This window comes from Bos mutus, chromosome 13, assembly GCF_027580195.1.
Source record: "Bos mutus isolate GX-2022 chromosome 13, NWIPB_WYAK_1.1, whole genome shotgun sequence".
Taxonomy (NCBI): Eukaryota; Metazoa; Chordata; class Mammalia; order Artiodactyla; family Bovidae; genus Bos; species Bos mutus.
Window position 1 is genome coordinate 75,112,407 of NC_091629.1, and position 27,799 is coordinate 75,140,205.

The window sequence follows — 27,799 nt, forward strand, 5'->3', positions numbered from 1 at the left end:
TGGTTGTAAATGTTTCCTTTGGGCCAAAACATCCCAGATTGGGTTTTTGCCTGGAACACATCACTGCTTTGCTGGAGCAAAACGGGCTCCGTGTGGTCCCTCCGCATCCGTCCATTTGGCATGGCCTGCTCTGGCTTCACGTCTAGCCTCGTGGCAGCAGTTTAGGGGGCAGAAGCAGGGATGGGGGATCACGAGGCAGTAGGCCCACGCTGGCTGCACCCACTCCTGAGTCCTGGTCCACCTGTGCAACGGGCTGACTCTGCTGGCCCCCACTCAGGCCTGTTCCGCTCGCTCTCAGCTGCTGGGAGAGTGGACTAGTCGTAGGGACCCGGTTCCATGTACGAGCTGACTTTTCTTCCAAGTCTTTGTGCCTTATTTTATTGATCTTTTTTAAAAAAATCATCCTAAAAAATCTACTCAGCAATGACTAATATTTGGATAAAAGCAAAGCCAGATTCTTTCCAGGACTCATGGGCTGACCACACGGACTTGAAGCCAGAGTTTGGCCCACAGCATTAAGTCAATCTCACCCAAAGGTAAATAGCTTTTTCTCCTATACAAGCAGATTAAGAGATAACAAGGTTTTCTACCATTTTCAGGTTTATCAACTCTCTTCCTGACATCATATACTTTTAACCTGCTTTTCATTTGCATCTTAACATTAAAATTCAAAGCTGGTGCTATGCTTTGTAGATGAAAATATATTTATTCCACAGTTTTTTTTTTCTTTTCCTCCCAAACAGCTGGTAATGCAGAACAGGGAAACATCTTGTGGGATCAAAGAGATGGCATCAAAAGTCATCATGTGACATCCCTTTAGGATATCAGAAGTTGTTCCTCTAAGACTGGGATCACGTGAAGGAGAGGGAAAGAAGTGGGCTGAGAGAGAAAACAAGATCACCCAGGGAACAGGGGCATAGTGGCAGAAATTATAGTGTTACAGGAACCAGCTCCAGGAGTGAAGGTCAATGGTCTCATGTCTTTTTTTTTTTAATGTGGACCATTTTTCAAGTCTTTATTGAATTTATTACAATATTGTTTCTGTTTTATATTTTGTTAATTTTGGCTTCAAGGCATGTGGAATCTTAGCTCCCCAACCAAGGATTGAACCCCAGCCTCCTGCACTGGAAGGCAAAGTCTCAACCAACAGACTGGCAGGGAAGTCCCAGTCTCATGTATTTCGAAGTCACCTGCTGGGAAGTGATGGAGCATACTTTCGATCAACTTGAGATGCTCCTGAGATAGACCAGGAAACAGTGTGTCAGGCAAAAGGAAACAGAAAAAAATTATATAGCTTCCAGTGATGTGTAGACATCTATTAAGATAAATGATCCACCCACTTGTCAAAATTATATGAAATTTTCTAGTTGGTCATGGCCACATGAGTTGGTTCACAGCTATACACACAGCTCATGCTCTGCTTTTTGGATAATCACCAGCTACTGGATGTCAGTGGCTTCCAGGTGGTGCTGGGGGTAAACAGCCCGCCTGCCAATGCAGGAGACATAAGAGATGCAGATTTGATCCCTGGGTCAGGAAGATCCCCTGGAGGAGGGCATGGCAACCCACTCCAGTATTCTTGCCTGGAGAATCTCACAGAAAGAGGAGCCTCGTGGACTACAGTTGATTGGGTCTCACAAAGTTGGATACATCTGAAGGGACTTAGCACGCAGGCACTCACTGGACATCAGGCCCCTAATTCAAGTGTAGCAGTAAGAAATATTCTTGAAGCAGAACGGAGTGAAGAAATGCTAGAGAATAAAGCTTTCTGATGATTCATGCACAAAATAAAGATTCTAACATGAACTGGGCAGCCACTCTGCCTCAGTTTCCAGGTCACTGCCTGGATAATTCCTAGGACTTATCCAGATAGATAATTCCTCCAACACTTTCAGTCACTGCCATAGGCAGCATGTTGCCCCCCTGCCACTGGCAAAATCAGATCCATACAGTGTTTGGAAACCACAATACTGACACATGATGAAAAAGTCGTAGAGGAAATTCCGACTTTCCTTAGTGTCAGACACACAAAAGAAAGGGATTCAAACCACGCCTGCTGCGTGAATGTCAATTTTGCACTGTGGTTAGAGGGTTTTATTCTAGGACACACACATCACACTGCGATAAAAGAGAAGCCAAGAGCCGACTGCTTTTTGAAAACTGTAATTCTTCCCTACTTCACTACCTTATGTCAATACATCTGAGCCTCTAGGGCTGTAAGTCACTTCTTGTGGCGGTCAAGTTTCATCTCCTTTAGAAGCTTTCAATCCTTTTCACAGTTCCCAGGTGCAAAGACAACTTGGCTGAAAGTCATTTTGGATTCAGAATGTTGCCTACAGAGGTCTGAACAGTGGGGTTTAGGAATAATTATCTTTCATGCTTCAGTCCCTCTTGTAAATCCCTCTTTCTTCCCGCATACCTATGCACACACACACATCAGCACACACACACGTCACACACACACACACACACATCACACACACACATCAACACACACACACACACACATCAACACACACACACACAAGCCACTTTCCTGACAAAAACGCCTGTGATTGCTGCCAAGGCATCTGGCAAAGGGATCCTGGGTCACTAGAACCTCCCTGACCTGTGCAGGCTACCAGCATGATGGCTTCCTTCATGTCAGGGTCAGAAGTGAATCGGGGACAGCAAGAGACGCACAAAGTGACATTTAAGAACGTGATGTTTCCTGACACTGCTTTTTTTGGGTAAACTGAAATGGTTAATTCACATAAAAACAGATCCAGGCCCTCCTCCGGCCCCTGATGGGTCTTTTATTTATTTTAAAAAATCTCTTTTCAATCCCATCCTTTGTCGTGGTTAAGAAAAAAATTCAAAGAGTAGGACATTTATTATAGCGCAGGGGTTGGTGAATGTGAATTGTACCATTAAAAAATCAAGTCAAATTAGGTGGTTTTACATTTAGAAGAAAAAAAAAACAAAACAAATATGAATGGAGAAGTCCAAACTGGTCACTTCCTGCTTGTAGACCAGGCCACTGTGAACACTCAGGGATTTAGTCAGGGAGGGCTCTACTGCTGGCATGTAAGTAAACCGTCTGGGTATCAGTTTCCTCATCTATAAAATGAAAATAACAATATCCACTCCCCAAATGTGGGGAAGGCATTTTGGAAAGCACATTACTGTATGACATTACAGATTTTATTGAACAAGTACCTCACGCCAAGGGCTACTGTATCTGCTGTGAGAAAGGAAAGAGAAGTAAGCTGCCACCCTGTTCTCAAGACTCTTACTCTGATTTGGCAGGCAGACTGGGGAAGGGATGAGTATATTATATTACGCTGCGTTATATTGTATTATATACATGTGTGTGCTGAGTCGCTTCGGTTGTGTCCGACTCTTTGCGGCCCCATGGACTATAGCCCGCCAGGCTCCTCTGTCCATGGGATTCTCCAGGCAAGGATACTGGCCTGGGCTGCCATACCCTCCTCCTCCAGGGGATCTTCTTGACCCAGGGATCTAACTCGCATCTCTTATGTGTCTGGCATTGGCAGGTGGGTTCTTTACCACCAGTACCACCTGGGAAGCCCATATTACATATATATAAAATTATATATATACAAACAGTTATGTGTATATTGATATATATATACAATTATATAATCATCATGTGGATACATATATCTATATAAATGGATGCACTGCACAGACACAGATTAGACAGCTAGATAGATAACTGTACATATGTAATCTTCATTTAATGGCTGTGCAGTGGGTTCAGACATGAACCCATTTCTACCTCCACAGCTCACAGGAAGTTTTTGCGGTTTGTCTAGAATTTTTGCAGCTGGAAAGAGGGAGGAGGCAGTTTTGGGCAGAGCAGAGAGGCGAAAGCGCACAGGAGGGCGCAAGGACTAGTGAGAGCCTGATCTGGCTGCAAATTCCGCCTATAAAGCAAAGGGCAAGAAAAGCTGATTAACTCCAGATACACAGCTCCTCAATACCGGTTTTGAGGCAAGAAATGGGGGGAACCACTGGACTTCTTAAGCAAGGAGGGCAACAATTTTTAAGAAGATGAAGTTGAGTATTTACTATATTTTGATGAGCATGAGAATAGAGAAGCTAGACTTGAAAAGGAGATTGGGAAAGGAAAGAGCAGGTCACCAAACCGGAGAGCAAAAGGGAACTGTCATCCCTGGGACAACAAAAATGGGCAGGGAGCAATGTCCGAGTTCAGGGGAATGTGAACCCATCCCCTGGAATTCACACCTTTGTGCAGTTCACTCCGTTTGAGTATTGGATGGAACAAGTGACTTGCTTCTAACAAACAGAATAAGGCAAAAGTGATCAGAAGTCACTGTGATTAGGTAGCAGAAATCCACGAGTTTCATCTTGCTAGCACTCTCTGGCTGTGATGAAGCCAGCTGCCATATTTGGGCTGCCCCATGGAGAAGCCCACATGGCAAGGACCTGAGGGCACCCTCCGGTTAACAGCCCTGGGGAAAACAGAATCCTGCCAATGACCCAGCCTGGAAGCCAGTCTTCCACCAGCCATGCCTGGAGATGACTACAGCCCTGCCTGATACACTGCATCAGGCTAGGAGAGACCCTGGACCAAGAGTGTTCAATTTCCTGATGCACAGAAATTCTGAGATTATTCTCTATATAAATTCTGAGACTATATCAAGCTGCTAAATATTGGAACAGGAGACAAATAATACAGGGAGGAAGATACTTAACTGACTTGGGGATGGTGAGTAACAGATATTCTCTGAAGTTAAAATCCCAGACTCATGGCCCAAAGTTGTACATACTCATTCTTCTAGGCTTTGTTGATTTTAGAAACTTTTCATAAAAAGGAATCTCTCCACCATCCCTTTCTTTCACTGTTTCCTAGGGCTGATTAAAGAAACATGACTTGATTTTCAACTTCAAGCGACTCAGGGGGGCATTCCAATAGAAAAACGGCAGGAAATTAATGCCATACACACCAGGCCAGGCAGATGCTTCTGAAACTGACACGTAGGTGAAACACACCTTTCCTTCGTCCACCTTTTACCATCCTTTGATTTTGCATTGGTGTTTGCTTTTAGGGGTCTTAAAATGGGAACATATCCTTTTTAACATATAGTGAGTCATCCCAGAAACGCATGGGGGTGAGTCACTCAGTCATGTCTGACTCTTTGCGATCCCATGGACTGTAGCCTGCCAGACTCCTCTGTCCATGGGATTCTCCAGGCAAGAATACTGGAGTGGGTTGCCATTCCCTTCTCCAGGGGATCTCGCTGATCCAGGGACGAAACCCAAGTCTCCTGCATCGCAGGTAGTCTCTTTACCATCTGAGCCACCAGGGAAGAAACACATGAATGGCACCAAAATACTTGAATGACAGCTAAAAAACTTGGTCCAGGGATTGTTAAAAAATCTCGTTATCTTTTCATTTATGGGTTTTTGTTGTTGTTTTTTAAAAAGACTTTTTGATGTGGACCCTTTTTTAAAAAGTCTTTATTGAATTTGTCACAATATTGCTTCTGTTTTATGTTTTGATTTTTGGGCTGCAAGGCATGTGGGATCTAAGCTCCTCGAGCAGGGATCGAACCCGCTACACTTCATCCTTTGGAAGGTGAAGTCATCACCACTGGACTGCTAGGGAAGTTGCTTTTCATATGTGTTTGAATTATGGATGTATTTAGAAAAGTTAATATCATGCCTATGAACTGAGAAATAAACCTCAATACTGAAACCTTTTAATTATTTTTGTATGAGATATAATTATTTGTAGTTAAATTCTTTTCATCTGCCCTCTTGCTGTGAGAAAAAGAAATTACAGAACTATCTTGCCACATACTTTGTAGAGCCTGAAGATATGCTGTGCACAAATAAGTAACCACACTCTCTTTAGCAGCTAAGGCTGGTCTTCGCATATGGATCTTCCTTGGCAGTGGAAACAGAGACTCTGCATTTGAACCTGACACTTGGCAAGATCTGGGGTCACGTCAGTGCTGAGGGGCTGTCACCTGCATGCCGATCAGAGGTGAGCTGTTCCGAATCCCCTCCTGCTCCTGGAGGTCTTTCAGCCTTTGAGAGTGCGAGCGGATCTTTGCATCTCGTCCAGGACTGAGGCAAATTTTCTCTGCGCTTGAGTTTCCCTCGCCTGTCTGGGAGTGAAGGAAAACAGAAAAGGATCCCGCTGGTGTTTGTTCACGTGTCTGTGCTTGTGCTCAGTCGCTTCGCTCGTGTCCGACTCTTTGCAGCCCGCCAGGCGCCTCTGTCCATGGGATTCTCCAGGCAAGAATACTGGAGTGGGTTGCCGCGCCCTCCTCTAGGGGATTTTCCCAACCCAGGAATCGAATCTGTGTCTCCTGCAATACAACGCATTGTGTTTGTTCTTAAGTGTCACCATTTAAACCTGGCTAACGGGTCTCTCTTTCACTTGTGGCTAGATTAGCACCACCTCTGTTGCAGCTGTGGTAATAAATAAACTTCTCAAACGCTGTGAGCGCTGGGGCTTCTGTCATTCCACTAAAGCGAACATATTATTCAGCTAGTTGAGAAAATAAGTCCATCTTTCCTTCTAACGCTGGAATAATTCAGGGAAAGTTGCACCTGCTACTCTTAATGCACGAATATTGTGAATTTCTAAGTCCTTCTTCCCTATCAGATGGGTTATAACAAGTCCTACCCAAACTGTGTTTTGCTGATTAGTATCCAGATAAATATTCACAGTGCAAATAGATGCTGAAGGGTGATAAACGTGACTTTCAAATTGTGGACATGCTTAATTTCTTCCCTGGGTTTTGGCTCTGGGGAAGGACTGGCCTTCTCTTTTTTTAGACTCAGGCCTGGTGTTTTGAGAAGTGGTGGGCTGTGTGGCAAATAATGGTCCATTATTGGTCACGTGATAAGGAAACCGAGGGGTGAGGCAGGAAGAAAGCAAACCAATGAACGCACAGGCCCAGTGTGGTACCCGGAGGTGCATGCACAGAGTGCAGTGAGCAGAAGCCACCATGAGCAATGAGGCAGAGAGGGCCAGCTGTCCTCCAACAACAGGGGCCGCCGCTCCCCAGCGGAGGTAGCCCCCGGCCCCGGGCCCTGGCCCTAACGAGAATGCATTTTCTAGCCACCTTGACACAAAGTATGACTGATGGGAGCAGAAGCGATACGTGTCCCTTCTGAGCTGAGACTGCTAAGAAGGCATCAGAACCTCCATCAGCTATTCTCCCTAGTTTTCAAATTCAATGCGATCTTCACTCCATACCAGTTTCTCCCCATCCTTCAGCCTTCTCTTACTTCTGTTTATTCAACATGGGTTCTATTATTGTAACTATTCCTCTGTAACCCCTGCCCCTCAACTCTCCTTGCCCCCTTCACTCCTTCTGATCTATTCACCGGCAAAAGTTCAGTTCTGGTTGAACCCAAGGATTTGACTTCTCTAGGTTAGTAGCCAAGCAGATGGGTGATGGGAAAAAATAAAACATCCTGATGTGAAAACATCGCTGCACTTTAGATTCACGTTCTCAGACCCCTAATGAACTCTTAGGACTGTTCCAATGTCCACTGCTGTTTGCTCAGAAGCTTGCCTTCTCCAGTGTTCAAGATGGACTGTTTTGTATCTTCTTTCTCCAAACTTTCCACTCATTGTCCTCATTGCATATTCATTGAGGGAACGGAAGTCATCCCTCAGACGGTCACGCTCACGCTCCCAGCACTTGACCTGTACATGTAGCTCACCGTCTCCCTCGTCCCAGCTGTCTCAGGGAATGGCCACCCCTGCTTCGATCAGAGGCCAGTTCCCACGCTCACACTCTCGCCTTCTCGAGGACTCCAGTGCCCAGTCCTTGCCTCTCAGTCTGGCATCATTAATTTCTCCATTTCTATTGGCTCAGGCTCATCAGCATCAAAGATTCCCTGGTATCTCCAATCTTGAAACAAATGAACCAGAAACTCCTCCTTCAGTCCCATATCGGCATGCTTCCCCTTCATAGCAAAACTTCTCTAAGACTTACTTTTAGATTCCGTTTCTACTTCCTCACTTCCCACATGCTCGTTTATCCGGGAGTTGTTCAGTCGCTCAGTTGTGTCCGACTCTTTGCAACCCCGTGGACTGCAGCACGCCAGGCTCCCCTGTCCTTCACCATCTCCTGGAGCTTGCTCACACTCATGTCCATCGGGTTGGTGGTGCCATCATCCAGGAGCGGCTCCTCTGTTCCTATAGTGCCTCTGAAACAGCGTCATCGAGGCACCAGCCATGGTCATGCTCCCCGTGGGCACCTCCGTGTCCTTATCTTTGCTCCGATGGAAGCATTCAACAGGAGGTCTCTTGCTTGAAGTCACTTTCCTCCCTCGACTTCTGTGACACAACCCTTGGTTTTCCTTCTACCACTTTGGTCATGATGTTCCAGACTCAGTTCCTGGTCAGTCTGACCCCTTTCCCTGTTCATCATCTTCATTTAGACATCCACAAACATCTCAAATGTCGCATGTCTGATACAGGTCCATTGACATGGACACCATACACTGCCCCCTCCCATAAAACCAGAAGTTATCTGGGACTCTGAAGTCCAATCCTTCAGCAAATCCTGTTAGCTTTGTGTCAGAACTCTGTCTTGCATGCATTAGCCGTCCACTCCACTCCATCCTGGCCCATGTGCCCTCCTCTCTTGCCTGGATTACTTTATGATGAAACCTCCTGACATGTCTGTACCCTTCCCTCCCATTCTCCACAAAGCAGACAAAGCCATCACTCAAAATCTCTTTCATGCTTCCTTTCTTGCTAATCTCAAAAGAACAGCCAGATTCTTCGTCATGACCTACAGGGCCCTGCCTTCTTCTACAAGTTCAGAAACCACTTCTCCCTTACACACGGTCCTTCCATCTCTTTTCTGCCCCTTAGTCAAGCTGACGTCTTTCCCACCTTAAGGCTTCAGTACTTGTCACTTTACCTGTCTGACCTGCTCTCCCACACCGGGATCAGAAGCTTGTTCTCTATTAATCTCCAGCACCTGGTACAACCCCTGCATAGCAGGGGCATTCAATATGTGAGTCCTGAATGAGTGAATGGAATTGTGGAGCCCTTATTCCGTGGGTGGGTCATGTCCTACGCTTACATGTATGTATGTTATTTCATTTACCTGACTGCTACCCAAAAGTCTCTAAAATAAGAAACACAATTCATGTTCACTTAGTTTCCTTCCGACTCCCCTTGACAATAAAACTGCAACTGTAACATCACAGGGTCGAGGCACTTGAAATGGACATCAGCTCCAATTATCTTTGGCAAAGAAAAACCATGAGACCTCTTAGGGTGCTCAGAAGTGGGCTTGTGGGGCTTTGTGAAACAGGACTGGCTTGAGGGTCAGTCATCCTGGAATAAGTAGTAAGGAACTGGGCAAGTCCTTCCATTTCTCCAGGTTTTTGATCCCTCGTGTCTAAAAAGAGACGTTTGGGACTCAGTTTTCAAGGTTTCTCACCAACAGTGACACTCTAGGGTTTCATCTGCAGCCTGCCTTCTAAGCAGAGAGCCTCTTTGTGGCTGTGGGGATGGTGCTGAGCCGGAGGAACCTGCTCAGCCCAGTGAGCAGGGCAGTGGGCACGCACGCCCACGTGCAGTGACCCTCGTAAGCACGGCACTTGTCATGTGCCCAGGTATCCTGGCAACACAAAAGGCATCCTCCTCATCTTGTTGGACCAGGACAGAACCTTCCAGGGGCGCGGCCGTAGCAATTCCCCGCCAGCATCTGGCTTTCCTTGGGTCTCAGGAGGAAAGCCGCTGGTGACCCCCCGAGGTCACTCCAGGCAGAACACTTGTGGATACCGAGTTTTTCTTCGAAAGGGAGCCTGTGTAGCCTTCAGGCAGCTCCCGGCATCCAGGCGGGCTCCACGGCACTGGCGGGTTTCCACAGCCCTCCTTCCATTCCCCATCCTAAGCAGCATGCAGAACCCCAACCCGAAAGAACAATGGACACCCCCCGGAGCCCTCCAAGTAAAGTAAATTGAGTTAATGGTTTGAGCCATCTTGGAGCAACCATTCAGTCAGTACCAGAGGAAAAATGCGTCTCCTTCATTAGGAGGTGGCTCTTTGAAGCTACGATTCTGTCTCTTTTTCCCCCTGTGTTCACAGCCTCATTCTCTCTTCACGGTAGGAAGATAAATTGTGCTCTTCCTGGCCCCAAGGCACACGTGTCCCCCTTACCCGGGGCCACATCACTCTGTAATTGAGTTCCCTGGTCACTTTCCTTCTCTTATTCCCCCTTCCCGATTTATGAACAAACGGAAGGCCAAGGGCGTGGATGTGCACGTTAGGGCTATCCCAGAGCCTCGCACTGCGCAGAGGGCAGGCAGACTGAAACCTGTGGTGTGGCGACCACGTGGGATGGCTCTTCAGGGGGGCGAGGCCCCTGGGTGCCTTCCAGGGAGCCTGGCTCTCATCACCCCCTCCTGCAGTTCCACACGACAGTCACTTTCTTGGGATTCTCCGGCCTCTCCGAATATTTCCAGTATCTTCTAGTTGATGCTTACTCCCGCTTACAGGTGAGATCTCCTTTCCAAGGTGTCTTTGGAATCGGGTGTTTGGCCTCCGTCAAAGTCTCAGCAGGAAGGTCACAGCCGCTTCACCTGGGTGCTGTGTCTGACTGAGCGTGCCGGCCGAGGAAACCGGAAAGCAGGTTCTGTCCAGTTGTTGGCCTTTCTCCAGCCAAGTGTGGTGCGCTGCACTTTTCAAGAGTAATGGATTAAACAGGAGGGGACGCTCTGAGCCAGGACTGACTTGGCCACTCTTTAGAATGCTGTATCCTCTGTGAACTGATTTCCCTGCTGTAATAAGTGATCACATATTGGAAGGATCATTTTGGATGGTTCCATTCAGGCTGGTAATGTTGATTGCAGATGCTTCAGTCTCCGCCACCTGGAGAAAGACTCCAAGTCAAGCCAAAGACATCCTTTACATTATAAGTCATTTTACGAGTATGCTAGGCAATATTTTCCCTCTTAGAAAGGGAATAAGGTGCTTCATTTTCTGGGAATCATACAAAACAACTCAGTTCTTTCCTTGCCCTTTTCTACTGTCTGTAAATGCTAACAACTGCCTGAGATTTCCACACCAGGGCTATGCAAAGAAATACGGTCCATGTGGATTATTGGGGAACTGCACAGAACCAATCCAGGAGCTTAGATTGGCCTCAGTCCTTTAAAAATGTTGACTCCATAAAAGATAACTCTAAACAAGTTACTGAATAATGGGATATGAACTTTGCTATTTTGCCTGACTTGGGTGATGTGGCCCTCTCACTTGAGGCAGATCTCCTCTCATTAATGACTTTCCGAAGACCTTGCAGAGCCTAGGGAAAGGGTTGGAGCATAAAAATATAACCCAATGAGTCAAAAAAAGTCACCATATTGAATAGAAGGCTCTCAGACCAATGGTTAGACCCTGAGGAGTGTTTGAGAACATGTAACCACAGTGATGGAATGCCCATCTTGCAGGGCTCTCAAAGATATTCTTTTAAAAATATTTTAAGTTATTGCCTCGCTTTATTGTACATGGTGTCCTATAAAGAAGATATATGTCCACAATTGAGCTTTGAAAGGGGACCACGGGGCCAGTTCCATCTAAAGGGGTGAAGTCAAGCAGTAAATTTGCTGGTCACTCTTTTCACATGGACTGTATCTTAGCCAGCAGTTGGTCTTTGATGTCATGACAATAGTACTGGGCCACGGAGGCAGAGCAGGATCCCCCCGACGCTGAAACTAGTCCACACTCATTAAAACTTGGAGAGCAGCCTGCAGGGCAGGATACACCAAGGAGAACAGGGAGTGGACTCTGGGCTGCCGGTTGCCTTTCCCAGTGAAAAAAGGCCATCTCTCCTATACTATCTACCCTGCCTGCTACCTTCTTTACTGTATTTTAAAAAATTAATTAACTAATTAATTTTTATTTTTAGCCACACAACATGGCTTATAGAATCTTAGTTCCCCTGCCAGGGATTGAACCTGGGCCTTTGTCACTGAAGGCATGGAGTCCTAACCACTGGCCCACCAGGGAATTCCCTCTTTACTGTATTTTTAACTGAAGGATGATATCCATATAGAGAAATGCATGTCTATAACTATACAGCTCAGTGAGATTTCTCAAACTGAACACAACCGTGTAGCCAACACGCAGACTGAGAAACAATATTAGCAGCAGCCAGATGCCCCCTCGTGTCCCCTTAATGAGGGTGGCTGGTGTTTTCTCTGTTCCAACAGCATAGATTAGCTTTTCCTGGTCATTTAACACTAGCAGAATTTTCTTGCATGTACGCTTTTGTGACTGGCTCCTTCTGCATGACACGACGTTTGTGGAGTTGTACATGTTGTGTGTGGCTGTTTGCTCTTTTCCAGTGTGTGCACTTACTGCCTTATTATCCGTCTTACTGTGGATAGGCACTTTGGGTCTTTCCAGTTTGGGGTCTATTTTAACTAGTGCTGCTGTGAGCATTCTTTTTTAGGTTTTTGAGTCCACGGAGGAATACATTTCTGTGGGGAATATACCCAGGATGGGACTGCTGGGTCAGAGGGTACATATATATTCTGTCTTAGTAGCTACTCTGGAAAAACAATTTTCCAAAGTGTTCCCATCTGTTTGTATTCCCTATAGGTGCTCCACATTCTTGCCAACAGTCTTTAGTTTCTGTTTCCATTTTGCCATTCTGTGAGATAAAATAGTGATTTCACACTTCTAGTGGTCATACTTTTTTTTTTTTTTTTTAAGTTTTGTTTGTTTTTCTGTTGAAGCCATCAACCTAGTCAGTTCTCAATTCTGTGACAATCACAAAGTTACTAAGCTATTAAGATCATTGACACGAGACTGGTCCCAATCCAACGTTTGAGGAGCAAAGAGAGAAGGGAGAAGGCACTACAGAACATATCCAAAGTATGAGACAAGTTCTGTCAGAAGCAAAGCAAAACAAAGGATAAAATTCACTGGGGGTACAGGGCTGTCAGAGACATGGGAAGGACGACAGGGAAAGGTCTAGAACCATGGTGGCCCACAAGCTGATTAGATACTAGCGGTGTAACGCCACAACCAGAAAAGGAAGTACGATACTCCTCTCAACTATGGGAAACACTTAAAAATTCCTGACCACTCTCTCCTCAGAAGACCTTGAGGGAAAGGACTTTGTGACACACCAAGGAAAGGGAAGAATCTGATTAGTCACAAGGAAAAGATTCTTCTGGCCAGAAACTGTAATTGGAAAGCAGAATACACAGCTCAGAGAGCTGGCAAAACTCCTGTCCCCAGGTCTGCCTGTTTCTCTTGTTAGGTCTGAGAAAGGAAGGCAGGGAAGGGTGCCCCTTCGTAAGGGACGCCCTGCAAAGGTGTTGCCGGCTTTGGTCGTTAAAGCCCACGGGTGATGAATAACGTATCCGTGGGCACAGTCCCACCCCCACCACGGAACACACCGTTTTTAAGCAGTGAAACTGCACAAGAGAGACCAGGCAGAAGGAAGATGGAAAGAGAGAAGCGTATGTCTCTTGACTCAGAAACCACTTTTGGTGGAATCCAGTGTGGACTGAGCAACCCGTGGCCTTTCTGGGTCTGGTTTCTCAGAGGCAGGATCCTGCAGGCCCCACTCCCTGATGGCTCAGATGGTAAAGAATCTGCCTGCAGTGCAGGAGACGCAGGTTCGATCCCTGGGTTGGGAAGATCCCCTGGAGAAGGGAATGACTACCCATTCCAGTGTTCTTGCCTGGAGAATTCCATGGACAGAAGAGCCTGGTGGGCTACAGTCCATGGGGTTGCAAAAAGTCAGGCGTGACTGAGCGACTAACCCTTTCGCCTCTTCTTTCCTCCCCTCAGTCTGATTCCAGCCCAAAGCCAGGTCCAGCAGCTGCACAACACAGCCTTGGCTACCGGTTGGGTCCCACTGGAAATGTTCAGCACATCCCTCCAGCATCCGTTTCTTGGAATGTTGACATGGCTGCATGGTGGGTGGGGTCAGAAGTTACTCTTGTTGTTCAGTCGCTAAGTAATATCTGACTCTTTGAGACCTCGTAGACTGTAGTCCACCAGGCTCCTTTGTTCATGGGATTCTCCAGGCAAAAATACTGGAGTGGGTTGCCATTCACTTCTCCAGGGGATCTTCCTAACCCAGGGATCGATCCTGCATCTCGCATTGGCAGGTGGATTCTTTACTACTGAGCCATGTGGGAAGCCCAGGGTGGGAAGGGCCTGTTTAACCAGGAGACCAGCTCTTTCCCAGCCTTTTCTCCCTAGCTGCCCCCTGCTCTTTCCTTTCCTTCTCCCACATGAGAGAAGCCACCAGGAGTAACCTTTCTAGAAGCATCACTGATAGACATGAGGCAGAATAGGCACCAGCACATGGAGCCAGCCTGGACTGCCTCCCTTCTGCGATGCCTTTCCCTCCACACAACGTGCTCAGGACAATCAGATATTAAACCTTGATTTCATGACACTGCTCTGCCTTCATTTCCTCAGCTGCAAAATGGGAAAGAATCTTCACTGGGCTGTTGTGAGAATTAAAGGTGCAAATACATACAAAGTTGTTATTTATTCTGCTCTTGGCACGGAATAAATGCTTAAGGTTAGCTTTTATATCACTATCAGCATCATTGTCACCATGTTTGAAGATAAAGTTTAAAAATCAGTATAATTATCCCATTAGGATGTCTATTTTTATTTACTTTTTTTTAGTCTACTTTTAGATAAGGAAAATGAAATGCATAGAGTTGAAGTGACTTGTCCAAGGTCACGCTGCTCTGTAGCACCAGATTCATGGGTCGAAGTGTCCTTATGCGTCAAGGACGGTCCTTTCAGCGTTATAACCTCCCATGGATCCCACTTTTACTATCCCATTTACTGAACAGGACATAGAAGCACAGAGAAGTGTGAGACTTTTGCTGAAGGCACACACATGAGAAGCAGAGGAAGCACTGAAACAAATCCAAAGCCTTCGGCCACTCTGTTGGGCTTTGTGATGAGTTTTGGCCAAGAGGATGCTGACAAATGTGATCTAAGCAAAGCCTGGAGTGTACCTGTCCTTCGGGCTTGCCTCTGCCTTTCTGTGATTTTTCATCACCGTGAGAGGAGTGCAGGGCAGGTAGCCTGCCAGTTGTTTAAATCCAGGAGATGCAGGAAGAAACCCAGACCCAAGCCTTAGCCTGGAGCCCAGCCTGCCTAGATCTACTGAGCCCCAGCAACCCACAGACCCACAGGCATGAGAATACATGCTTGTTTTTACAGCCCACTGAGGTTTGGGGTAGGTTGTTGTGGCACTCAACTGGGCAATAATACCTGATCTGTCCTGAGTGCTTCTGGGGACTTGCAACTTGCAAGAAAAGCATGCATCTTGACCAGAGCTTCTTAATCTGTAACGAGCATGTGATTCACCGGGGGGCCCTGATTAAATTGTAGATCCTGATTCAGTCATTCTGGGTGGGGCCTGAGATTCTTATTTTCTAATGAGTTCCCAGGAGACACTGTTGCTGCTGCCCCATGAACCACACCGTGGGTGCAAGTGTGGAGAAATCACCCCTAGCTTCTCGCCTGTACCTGCAAGTCACGACTGCTCCATGTCCCTTGGGGCAGAGGACGGGCCACCTTGTGTGTCAGTAAAGAATAGTCCTTGCCCTCTAGCAAGAATCCTCTGGGGGTTTCTACAAGTCATCACTCTTCTCATGTCCAGCGTGGCCAGAGTTTCAGCTCATGTTAACATTCCTGCAGTCTTTTTCCCGGACTAAGGATTAGAAACACTTAATGAGATCTCCCTTTTTGAATTTTTGTCCTTCCTGAAATTTGAAGATTTCCAGCAATAAACCTGGCTTCCAGTTCGTTTTGGGCTCATAACCAATACCAGATTTCCAAGTCACAATGTAATTGAGTCTCCAGGCAGGAGATACAAATCTATTTCTGGTTCTGTTAACTTCCAGTCAGGCAGGGCATCAGGACAAGAAGATGAAGGGAACATCAAACAGCAGCTTACAGAGGAAGTCAAGTCTCCTTCTAGGAGACTCTTCCCACTGGTTCTTGTCCAGCAACTATTTCTTTCTACCACCACCATCACCATCACCAGCAACCATGCTCACCTGGGGACTGAGCCCCCTGAAACTTTTGATTTGGAGAATCCTGAAAAGGTAGGAGAATTCTTTCCAAGGAAACGGTATCTTCTCCCCTTCCTTCAGCTTTCCATAATATATTATGGATTATACACTTGTGTATTAGCTGTAGGAAGATACCATCCTGCAACTAAACTTCCAAATTCTCTCGTTTTCTAACAGTGTCCTGGGTTTTATAGATCCACAACGTGTTATGTGAGTGCCTCTAAAAGATTGCCACAATCTTATTTTATTTATTTATTATTATTTTTTAGGTGAGCGTGGGGCAAGCTGGAATATTAGGATTGACATATATATTACACTGATTGTGTGTGTGCTAAGTCGCTTCAGTCACGTCTGACTCTTTGTGATGCTATGGACTGTAGCCCACCAAGTTCCTCTGTCCATGGCGATTCTCCAGGCAATACTAGAGTGGGTTGTCATGCCCTCCTACAGGGGATCTTCTCAACCCAGGGATTGAAACCTGATCTCTTATATCTCCTGCATTGGTGGGCAAGTTCTTTACTACTAGTGCCACCTGGGAAGCTCATATATATTTATACACTACCATGTGTAAAGCAGATAGCTAGTGGGAACCTGCTATAAAGCACAGGAAACTCATCTAGGTGCTCTGTGATGACATAGAGGGCTGGGATGGGAATGGTGGAAAGGAGACCAAGAGGGAGGGGATATTCATATACATACAGCTGATTCACTTTGTTGCACAGCAGAAACTACCACTACATTGTAACGCAATTATATTCCCTCAAAAAAGTTTAAAAAAAGACTGCCACAATTTTAAGTAAGCTAAACATATACCCAGCTAGTCTGCCTCTAAGAATTCACACAAGAGAAATGAGAGCATATGTTCACGATGCAAGGACTTACACCCAAACACTCGTAGCATCCTTATTTTGATAGGCCCGAGTTGGAAGCAACCTCAGCGTGCTTCACTGGGTAAATGGAAAGGCATATTGTGTACACATACCATGGAATACCAGCTGGCGATAAAAGGATCAAACTCGTACGCACCAAACAACGTGGATGCATCCCAGAATCATTATGGTGCACAAAAGAGCTCCCCATGCTGTACATTCCGTACCAGTCTGCTTATGTAAAACTCTAGGAAATGTAAAAATGGATCTACAGTGACAGAAGGCAGATCAGTGGTGGAGGTTCCTGAGGAATGAAGGAGGAATCCCCAAGGAACACAAAGAAGCTTTCAGAGATGGTGGATTTATTCATCATCTGGATGGCGGTGATGGTTTCACAGGTGTTAACTCCTCTCTGTTCACTTTGAGTATGCACAGTTCATTGTATGCCAACTATACCTTAATAAAACAGTATTTTTTAAAAATAATAACACAACTGCCATTTTCCTCCTTGTTGTCTCCTCATCACAGTCTCTAAGAGGTGGCTGGGAGCCAAGGCATGCGCTTTGTTTCATTGGCTTTGGCATGAATGCTCTCTCTTGATGCTGGTGGGAGTAAGGTAGCACCTGGGTGACCTATGACATCATTTCCAGCCCCCCCTGGCGTGCTTCATATAGGTTCTAGCCACACCTTGGTATTTTCAAAAATAGAGATGAAGTGTACAGCAGGAAGCAGCCTCTTGAATTCACAGTCAACCTGCCTTTTCCAGGGTCACTTCTGCTGCACATCTGGGATCGAGGTGCTCCAGACTGTGAGTCTGGCAGCCCAGAGCCCCAGACACGAAGCTGAAATTCTCCTGCTCCTTTGGCCCTGAAGCGCTGTTCCTTCTGGGGAAGGGGGCCCAGGAGGGCTGCTGTCTGACGGAGGTGCATCAGCTGGAGACAGGGCTCTGTGTGAGATGACTTGGTTTACTAAGATGTGCCGGGGTCAGTTCAACAGGAAGGAGTGAACCTGGTGTTTTCACTTCTACTCAGTTTACAGAAACAACTTTCCAGTGACACATGCTGGTCTGTGCCTGGGGAGTTGACCCAAAGCTCCATTTACCCAGGAACCCTGACCACTACCTTTTTGAGCCATTAGAAGGTGCTCTCACACACCCTTGAGGGCTTCCCACCGTCGCTCATCCTCCCACCTAAAATGGCAAACAAGCACGGGACAAGGCTCTCCTGAGGAAAACAACAGTCATCTCTCCACACACAAGCCATTCACAGGCTCTGCCTAGGCCTGACCTTTGCCATTCCTACGACTTTGGAATTCCGCTCTGCCCAGCCGCTCTGGGAGGGGATGGCATGGTTTGATTCTGTTGCTCTCACTGGTCATCCCTTTCTGAGGTGAACAGACGTCAGCCTTGTTAACAGCAGCGAGAAACAGCAGGCACCTCATGGAAACCCCACACTGTACATCTTCCTGCACCTGAAGAAGTGGCCAGTGATCCCACGGCTGAGGTTTGACTACCGCTTTTTAGTTTAGTTTCTTCCAGAATCAAACCCTGAGACAAAGAGCAAGCGGTCCTTGGGAGATATCCCCAGGAAGCTCTGGTAGGAGAAAGGGAAAGAGGTGGGGAAGGGGAGGAGCCACAAGGCTACATGGTCAGGTCACTGATCAGGACGGGCAGTGAGTGCTTAGTCCAAAGAGGAGCACTGGGCACTTAGCACGTCTATTTTCTTCGCATCGCACTCTACCCAACATTTGCACTGGCACACCACAGAAAGAAAGAAATTAAGCTTTATATCTTTCATGTCTAGGGCTTCTTATGACGTTCTTATGGAAGAGTAGTACAGACAAGGTTTAAATAAAATGCAAAATGACTTTTTCTTTTTCAGTGACACACTCCCTTGCTGCTTCTTCAACCTCATTGCATTCAGTCCTGGGAACCAAGCTGACATCCCAGTCCCAGCCCTTAAATAATCTGCCTTTTGAGGAATGAGCACAGACAGTGAGGTACCCTTAGCTGTCACTGAAGAAAGGGGCTTCATCACTGCCCTTTCCATTGTGAATCATAGAATCCTGAGCCAAGGTCATAGATGTCCGCAGACGAAAGAGAAATAAGAGGATCACGTACACCAGTAAAACATTGTAAAATTAGATCAACGAAGACAAGTTAAAAACTGAGATAATCAAATGTGGAGAATAACTATTAAATAATAACCTTCAAGTCCTGCATGAGATGTTTCTTAAAAAGGGAATAAATAGTGGGAAAAGAAGAGCAAACATGATATTAAGATGTGTCAAAAAAGATTTAAAGGACACAGTAGAGAAAAAAATATTCGGTCACTGATGGCTGTAAAAATGTACTTGTACAGGCTTCCAGATCAAGATTGCAGAGTGGAAGGACATGTACTCATTTCCTCCTACAAGAGCACCAAAATTGCAACTAGCTGTTGAACAGCCATCAATAGGAGGACGCTGGAACCCACCAAAAAAAAGATACTCCACATCCAAAGACAAAGAAGAAGCCTCAGCGAGACAGTAGGAGGGCTGCAATCACAATAAAATCAAGTCCTATACCCGCCAGGTGGGCAACCCACAGATTAGCGATTAATAGTATCAAAGAAGTTCTTGCACTGTTGTGAACATTCTGAGCCCCACATCAGGCTTCCCAGCCTGGGGATCCAACAAAGGGATTGGGAATCCCTGGTGAATCTGGCCTTGAGGGCCAGCAGGGTTTGATTATAGGCCTTCCAGAGGGCTGGGGAACCAGAGACTCCAGTCTTGGAGGGCACAAACAAAATTTTGCATGCACCAAGACCCAGAGAAGAGAAGCAGTGTCTCCACAGGAGACTGAACCACCACTACCTGCTGGTGTTGGAGGGCCTCCTGTGGCGGTGCGGGTCGGCAGGGGCTCACCACAGGGATGGGGGTACTGCAAGGTCCCCCTTGGCGTAAACCCTCTTGGACTTCACCATTAACCCTACCATAGACCCCAGGGCTGGGTCACCTCAGGCCAAACAACTACCAGGGAGGGAGAGTAACCCCACCCATCAGCAGATAATTGGATTAAAGCTTTACTGAGCAAGGCCCTGCCCACCAGAGCAAGACCCGGTTTTTCCCATCGCCAACCCCTACCGTCAAGAAGGTTACACAAGCCTCTTAGCCTCAGCTATCAGAGGGCAGACAGAAGAAGCAAGAAGAAGCACAGTGTCACAAAACATATTACAGAAAGTTAACCATAATGAAAAAGCAGAAAGTTATGTCCCAGATGAAGGGACAAGATAAAATCCCAGAAAAACAACTAAATGAAGTGGAGATAGGCAACCTTCCCAAAAAAAAGAATTCAGAATAGTGATAGTGAAGATGATCCAGGATCTCGGAAAAGAATGGAGGCAAAGAATGGGAAGATGCAAGAAATGTTTACCAAAGACCTAGAAGAACTAAAGAACAAATAAACAGAGATGAATAATACACTAGTAGGAATCAATAGCAGAAAAACTGAGGCAGAAGAACAGATAAATGACCTGGAGGACAGAATGGTGGAAATCACTGCCACAGAACAAAATACAGAAAAAAGAATGAAACAGTGAAGACAGCCTAAGAGACCTCTGGGACAACATTAAAGGCACCAACATTCGCATTAGTGGGGTCCCAGAAGGAGAAGAATGAGAAAAAGGGCCTGAGAAAATATTTGAAGAGATAATAGCTGAAAACTTCCAAAATATGGGAAAGGATATAGTCAACCAAGTTCAGGAAGCACAGAGAGTCCCAGGCAGGATAAGCCCAAGGAGGAACACACTGAGACACATAGTAATCAAACTGACAAAAATTAAACACAGAGATAAAATAGTAAAAGCAACAAGGGAAAAGTGACAGTATACAAGGAAACTCCCGTCAGGCTATCAGCTGATTTCTCAGCAGAAACTCTACAAACCAGAGGGAAATGACATGATATATTTAAAGTGATGGAAGGGAAGAACCTACAACCAAGAACATTCTACCCAGAAAGACTCTGATTTAGATTTGATGGAGAAATCAAAAGCTTCCCAGATAAGCAAAAGTTAAGAGAATTCAGCACCACCAAACCAGCTTTACAACAAATGCTAAAGGAACTTCTCTAGGCAGGAAACACAAGAAAAAGGAAAAGACCTACAGAAAATAAGACCAAAACAATTAAGAAAACAGTAATAGGATCATATATATCAATCATTACCTTAAGTATAATGAATTACACGCACCAACCAAAAGACATAGACTGGCTGGGTGGGTGGAAACGTGTGTGTGTGTGCACTTCCACTTACCATGTCACTCTGCTTGACTCTCCCAAATTGTTAGTGATTACTTTATACTGTTAAGTTAATCATGTTTCCATTATGGCTTGCAATTGTAATTATTTTTTATTTTTTGTCTGGCTATTGATGGTGAAAACTGATAAACATCTTTTATTATTGTGATTATGTAACTATTACTTACTTTATACCACTGTATCATGATTGGTCAACAGAAAAATAATAGAACTCTGTATCACCAAAACTAGAGTCTAATAGAAAAAACCTGTAATCACTTTTTAAAATCCAGATGCATATCAGAATTATCGTGAAATTTTTTGAAAAACACAAATGCTCAGGTATTGCTTTTTTTTCTCCAGATATGTTTGTAATGAGCAGTCATGTTAAAAACAACTGGACTATATGATGATCGTTTAGCTAGTTTGTTTCACTATTTCTATTTCAAATTCAGTGCTCCCATTTCATTTATGTTCTCCAATTTCTCCATCTCTTCTTTTTTTTTTTGATGTTCTTTCTCAGGACTTTATCAAGTGTAGGAGAAAAGTTTTTGTATCCATATATAAATATGGATAATATATATATTTTTGAAAACGTGAATTTTTGCCTAGCTAAAAAATTATGACAGTTTGATTCCACTTGTTTGACTTAGAGTGAATAGAATGCTAGATTTCTAATTAAAAAATAGATACACAACAAGCAACAAAGATTTACTGTATAGCACAGGGAGCTACAGTTAATATCTTGTAATAATCTATGATGGAAAATAATTTCAAAAATGATATATGTGTATTTGTATAACCAAATCACCTTGCTGTGCATCTGAAACATTGTAAGTCAATTATACTTCAATTCAATTATATGTATCAATTATATATATATATATATATATATGTGTATATATATATATATAAAGTACTTATGCAAGTACAAACAGGATTCTTTCCTTTGGAGGCTTTAAAAACATAATAGATTCTTCTTAATTGAATGGATAGTTCTCATGACTTCTGAGCCTCAAAATCAATGCCTTTTAGAACATGGCTGGGAAAGAATGAATGAAGGGGCTGCACAAATAACAGAACTTTCTTCTGGTTTGTATACAGGAAAAGAAGTGAAAAATAAAATTACAGTGTTTCAATTCAAGGTGGCAGACTGGGTATTTTCATTTACTTATTTTCCTTCTCTAAATTCTACTGAAAAAGAAGATGAAATAGAAGAATAAATTCCCAACAGAATTGGAAAGCTGAGAGGGAACGTCTATAGAAGAAGGAATGATTTCTGGCAGATATGAAACAGATGGTACCCAATTGAAAGTGAAGCATTACAGAGTTGAGAAAGTGAGAGAAAGACTGCCAGAGGAAGCACGTTTCTTCAGAGGAATTCCCAGAGCAACGCAAAGAATAGAGCCTGTGTCAGTTTCACTAGCAAGTATTTACTAACAAGAAATGAAAACCTATGTCCCGGCTTGTACAAAAAAGTTAATATGATCTTATTTACAGTAAGCATCCAAACCATTGGAAACAACCCAAATGACCATCATTGGGGAAAGGGATAAATAAACTGTGGCATAGTTATACAATGGAATACCTCTTAACAATAAAGAAGAGAAACTTACTGGTGTACACAGCAACAAAAATGAATACCAAAAAAAATATGTTAAGCAAAAGAAACCCAGACACATACACAGGCACACATACACACACACACACACACACAAATGCACACCATACAATTCCATCTACGTGAAGATCTCAAAGAGGCAAACTAATCCATGGTGATAAGAGTAAGACACTGGTTGCTTATGGGGGGTGTAAATTGCCTACAAAGGTGCACTCGAAGACTTTTGGGGATGATGGAGATGTTCTGTATCTAATTTTGATAGTGGTTATATAGGTATATATAATTGTCAAAAATGGAACTGAATCTTTAAGATGCATTCATCTTATTGTATGTAAATTATTCATCATTAAAAATGTTTTAAATATGTAGAGAGAGAAAAAAGCGAAGGAGCAGAGGAGGGGAGGACGGAAGGAAGAGAAAAGAAGGGAAGAAAAGAGAAGAAGCTACAGAAGTTAGGTGAAAAGGGTAAGGGCAGGGAACTGATAAACAGTGAAAGAGCTACACTAGGGTTGCCAAAGCTGGAGGATTCGGCTAAGACATGAACTGCATTAGAAAAATGCAAAGAGAAAAACATCAGAGATGTGGAAGACCGCTCGATTTTGAAATCCTAACATTAGTGTCAAAGTCTACCAGGAGCTCCAGAAGATGAATACAAGGACATTGGAAATAAGCAACTTTCTCAGGCTGAAGAGAAACTTGAGGATTCAGATTGAAAGCACCCACCACATGCTGAAGAGGACTAACAACAAAGGCCCTAATTCTGAGCACAAGCCAATGAAATTTCTGAGCATTATGAACAAAGAGAAAAACCCTAAAAGCTTCCACTTAAAAAATCACCTACAAAGAAAAAGCATCAGACTTTTCACTGAAACATGAGATGCTATAAAAAAAAACTTGCATTACATCTTCAAAATTCTGAGGGGAAACAAGATAGAAAAAAACTAACAGCCAAATTAGCATTTAAGTGTGAGAAGCACATAAAGATGTACTTAAAATTTTAGAATCTGAGAGTTTATCTGTTTCATTGTTTCTTTTGGCCACACCACACAGCTTGCAGGATCTTAGTTCCCTGACCAGGGGTTAAACCCAGGGCCCAGGTAGTGAGATTGCTAAGTCCTAACTACTAAACCTCCGGGGAACACCTAAGAGTTTATCTTTTGATAAAACCTTTCTGAGAGAACTTTTTGAGAATGTATTCCAGCAAAATAAAAGATGAAGATACGAGATTCCAGAAGCAGCAGCAGCAGACAAATTAAAAAAAATAAATCTTATAGTTAAGTCTAAATAATGATCCTGATGTTCAAGCTGGTTTTAGAAAAGGCAGAGGAACCAGAGATCAAATTGCCAACATCTGCTGGATCATGAAAAAAGCAAGAGAGTTCCAGAAAAGCATCTATTTCTGCTTTATTGACTATGCCAAAGCCTTTGACTGTGTGGATCACAATAAACTGTGGAAAATTCTTCAAGAGATGGGAATACCAGACCACCTGATCTGCCTCTTGACAAATCTGTATGCCAGTCAGGAAGCAACAGTTAGAACTGGACATGGAACAACAGACTGGTTCCAAATAGGAAAAGGAGTTCGTCAAGGCTGTATATTGTCACCCTGCTTATTTAACTTATATGCAGAGTACGTCAGGAGAAATGCTGGACTGGAAGAAACACAAGCTGGAATCAAGATTGCCGGGAGAAATATCAATAACCTCAGATATGCAGATGACACCACCCTTATGGCAGAAAGTGAAGAGGAACTCAAAAGCCTCTTGATGAAAGTGAAGTGGAGAGTGAAAAAGTTGGCTTAAAGCTCAACATTCAGAAAACGAAGATCATGGCATCCTTTCCCATCACTTCATGGGAAATAGATGGGGAAACAGTGTCAGACTTTATTTTTTTTGGTCTCCAAAATCACTGCAGATGGTGACTGCAGCCATGAAATTAAAAGATGCTTACTCCTTGGAAGGAAAGTTATGACCAACCTAGATAGCATATTCAAAAGCAGAGACATTACTTTGCCAACAAAGGTCCGTCTAGTCAAGACTATAGTTTTTCCTGTGGTCATGTATGGATGTGAGAGTTGGACTGTGAAGAAGGCTGAGCGCCGAAGAATTGATGCTTTTGAACTGTGGTGTTGGAGAAGACTCTTGAGAGTCCCTTGGACTGCAAGGAGATCCAACCAGTCCATTCTGAAGGAGATCAGCCCTGGGATTTCTTTGGAAGGAATGATGCTAAAGCTGAAACTCCAGTACTTTGGCCACCTCATGCGAAGAGTTGACTCATTGGAAAAGACTCTGATGCTGGGAGGAATTGGGGGAAGAAGGAGAAGGGGACGACAGAGGATGAGATGGCTGGATGGCATCACTGACTCGATGGACGTGAGTCTGAGTGAACTCCGGGAGTTGGTGATGGACAGGGAGGCCTGGCGTGCTGCGGTTCATGGGGTCGTGAAGAGTTGGACATGACTGAACAACTGAACTGAACTGAACTGAACGATTGGGAGAATTATACTACTGCTAAGAAATTATTCCTAAGACAGCAAAAATGAAAAATAATGAAGGAAAGAAGGAAGATATTAGAAATGAAAGAAAAATGAATAACCTAGCACTAAATATTCAGATAATGTGATTAAAATTTGAGAGAGATAAGAGAAAGAAATGGCAGGTTAGAATCTTGTTTTGGGAAAGTTTAGTGAAAGTCACTCATGTCCGACTCTTTGTGACCCCCTAGACTGTAGCCCAACAGGCTCCTCTCTCCATGCAATTCTCCAGGCAAGAATACTGCAGTGGGTTGCCTTTCCCTTCTCCAGGAATCTTTCCAATCCAGGGATTGAATCTGAGTCTCCTGCATTGGAGGCAGATTCTTTACTGTCTGAGCCACTAGGGAAAATTTAGGTTATATTATAAATACTCATTGAGTCTCAACATTGATAGAAAAGTATGATTTCAAATCTATTTGCTAAAATGTTAAGAATTGGAGAGATAAAACCCTCTCCAAACTTGAGGAATAATAAACTAAGTAAATAATATTTCAATACTTACTAAACGTTTAAGTGCCAAGCTCTAACAGAGCACTCGCATGCATTCAGTGTTGATTCTTACAACACAAGGAATAGTTTTTGTATACCTATTTAAGAGATGAGGACATTTAGACCTAGGCCAACTCTCTTGCCAAAGTTCACATAGATAAATTGGAAGGTGGGAGGCAAAATGAAGAAAATTTGAAAACACCAAATAAAACCGAAAACATATCTTCAAATCTACTGGTAATCACAATAAATACAGGTGGGTTACATTCATTGATCTATTACATGACAAAAGAAAAACTGGCTATTGGTTATTAATAAGACAGATATTTAAACAAAAAGGGGAGAGAAAGGCTGAAAATAAAGGTTGGAAAAAGATACCCAATGAATGGCAAGAGAAAAAAAATAAGCAAGAGATGCAAAATTACTATCAAAACATGTTGAAAAGTCAATAAAAAGATATATGAGGAATTTCACCTTGACAAAAACATAACCACCAGGGAATTCCCTGGTAGTCCAGTGGTTAAGACTCTTGCTTTCACTGAGGAGGGCATGAGTTCAATCCCTGGTCTGGTAGGAGAACTAAGATCCTGAAAGCCACTAGACTGGTCCCTCTTATCCCCCCCAAAAACCCACCAAAAAAGACGTTTTGTCTCCTAACACCATGAATTCTAAACAAGTAAAGCAAAACTTCATGGATGATAAGGAGAACAGAAAAACGCACAGTGGTAGGGTCAGAATGTAATTGAATTCTTTGAGGAATAAGCAGATTAAGTAAATAATAAGTAAATCAAGATGAAGGGTTTTCACAGTATAATTAACCACCTTGACTTGATAGGTCTTATAAAGAGATTTAAGACTGTATATCATAAAGAACTGTATATCATAAAGTGTAGTCATGAAATATTTGCAAAATATGCATGCATTATATAAAACTTTATACTGATAGATTAAAAATCCAATAAAACATATGATGTTTGAGAAAGTATAAATGATCAAAAATGACTAGAGAAAAGTTATAGTATCTGAATAGGCTGTTGACCAGGGAATAACATGGAACATTAATCAGTGATCTCAGTCGAAGAGGTGCCAAACCCAAGAGGGCTAACAATGAGTGAATTCTAACAATCTTATAAGAAATAGATAATTCTTAATATTTAAAGTGCTAAAGTGAACAAAAAAGGGTTTCTAACGCACACCATGAAACCACAATGATATTACTACAGAAATGGATATTGCTAGCTCTCATGCACACACCAAGAAAACTGTAAGTGCATATTGCTAAGTATAGCTTTCCTAGATTCTAAAACTAATGAATTGGAGAACATAACAGGAAATAAAATGAAAAATTCACAATAGCAGCCAAACTTTGAAAACAGCTTGTCAAAAGAAATGTGAAAAGAAAGATGAAGAAAGCTATGAAGCTTCACTCAAGAAACAGAGATACCTAAACCATGTCCTGAGACAGAGGATAATATTATAAAATTTTCAATTCTTGTCAATTTATCCTCCCCAAAATATATATAGCAATTCTCAGTAAAAGCTCAATGAGTTTTTAAACAAAATAACTCTTAAATCTGTTTGAAAATAGACATTTCATAAGAATTTCTAAGTAAACAATTTTAATAAAAGTATATTTTCCCTATTAAAACATACTATGAAACTACATGAAATAAAACTATAGTGTTATACGGTATAAAACATTAATAGAAAAATGAATGTCAAGAAACATTTGTTTTTTGTATATGTATATACATTTGTTTCTTACATATGTATTTATATATATATATATATATATGTATATCCCAGTAATGTATATGTGAAAATTTTAGTATATGTTAAAAATGGTATTTTGTATTAACAAATATAGAACAAAATATTTAACAAATATGATAGGACAAGTGGCTATTCACTTCAACAAAAATCAAAGTTTTATC

At 43.5% G+C, this 27,799-nt stretch overlaps 1 protein-coding gene across 2 annotated transcripts in view; it reads right to left on the bottom strand.

Annotated features, from left to right (window-relative positions):
* The window catches only part of ISM1 (isthmin 1), a 95,072-nt gene that overhangs the window by 58,656 nt on the left and 8,617 nt on the right, over window positions 1-27,799 (bottom strand). The window contains exon 1 of one of the 2 annotated variants that reach the window (XM_070381971.1): window positions 6,000-9,415. The exons of the other annotated variant lie outside the window; for it this stretch is intronic. Within the exon in view, the coding sequence (XP_070238072.1) occupies window positions 6,000-6,005 (6 nt within the window). The 5' untranslated portion in view covers window positions 6,006-9,415. Of the gene's footprint in view, window positions 1-5,999; window positions 9,416-27,799 lie in introns of those variants that run through there. 2 annotated transcript variants of the gene reach the window in all.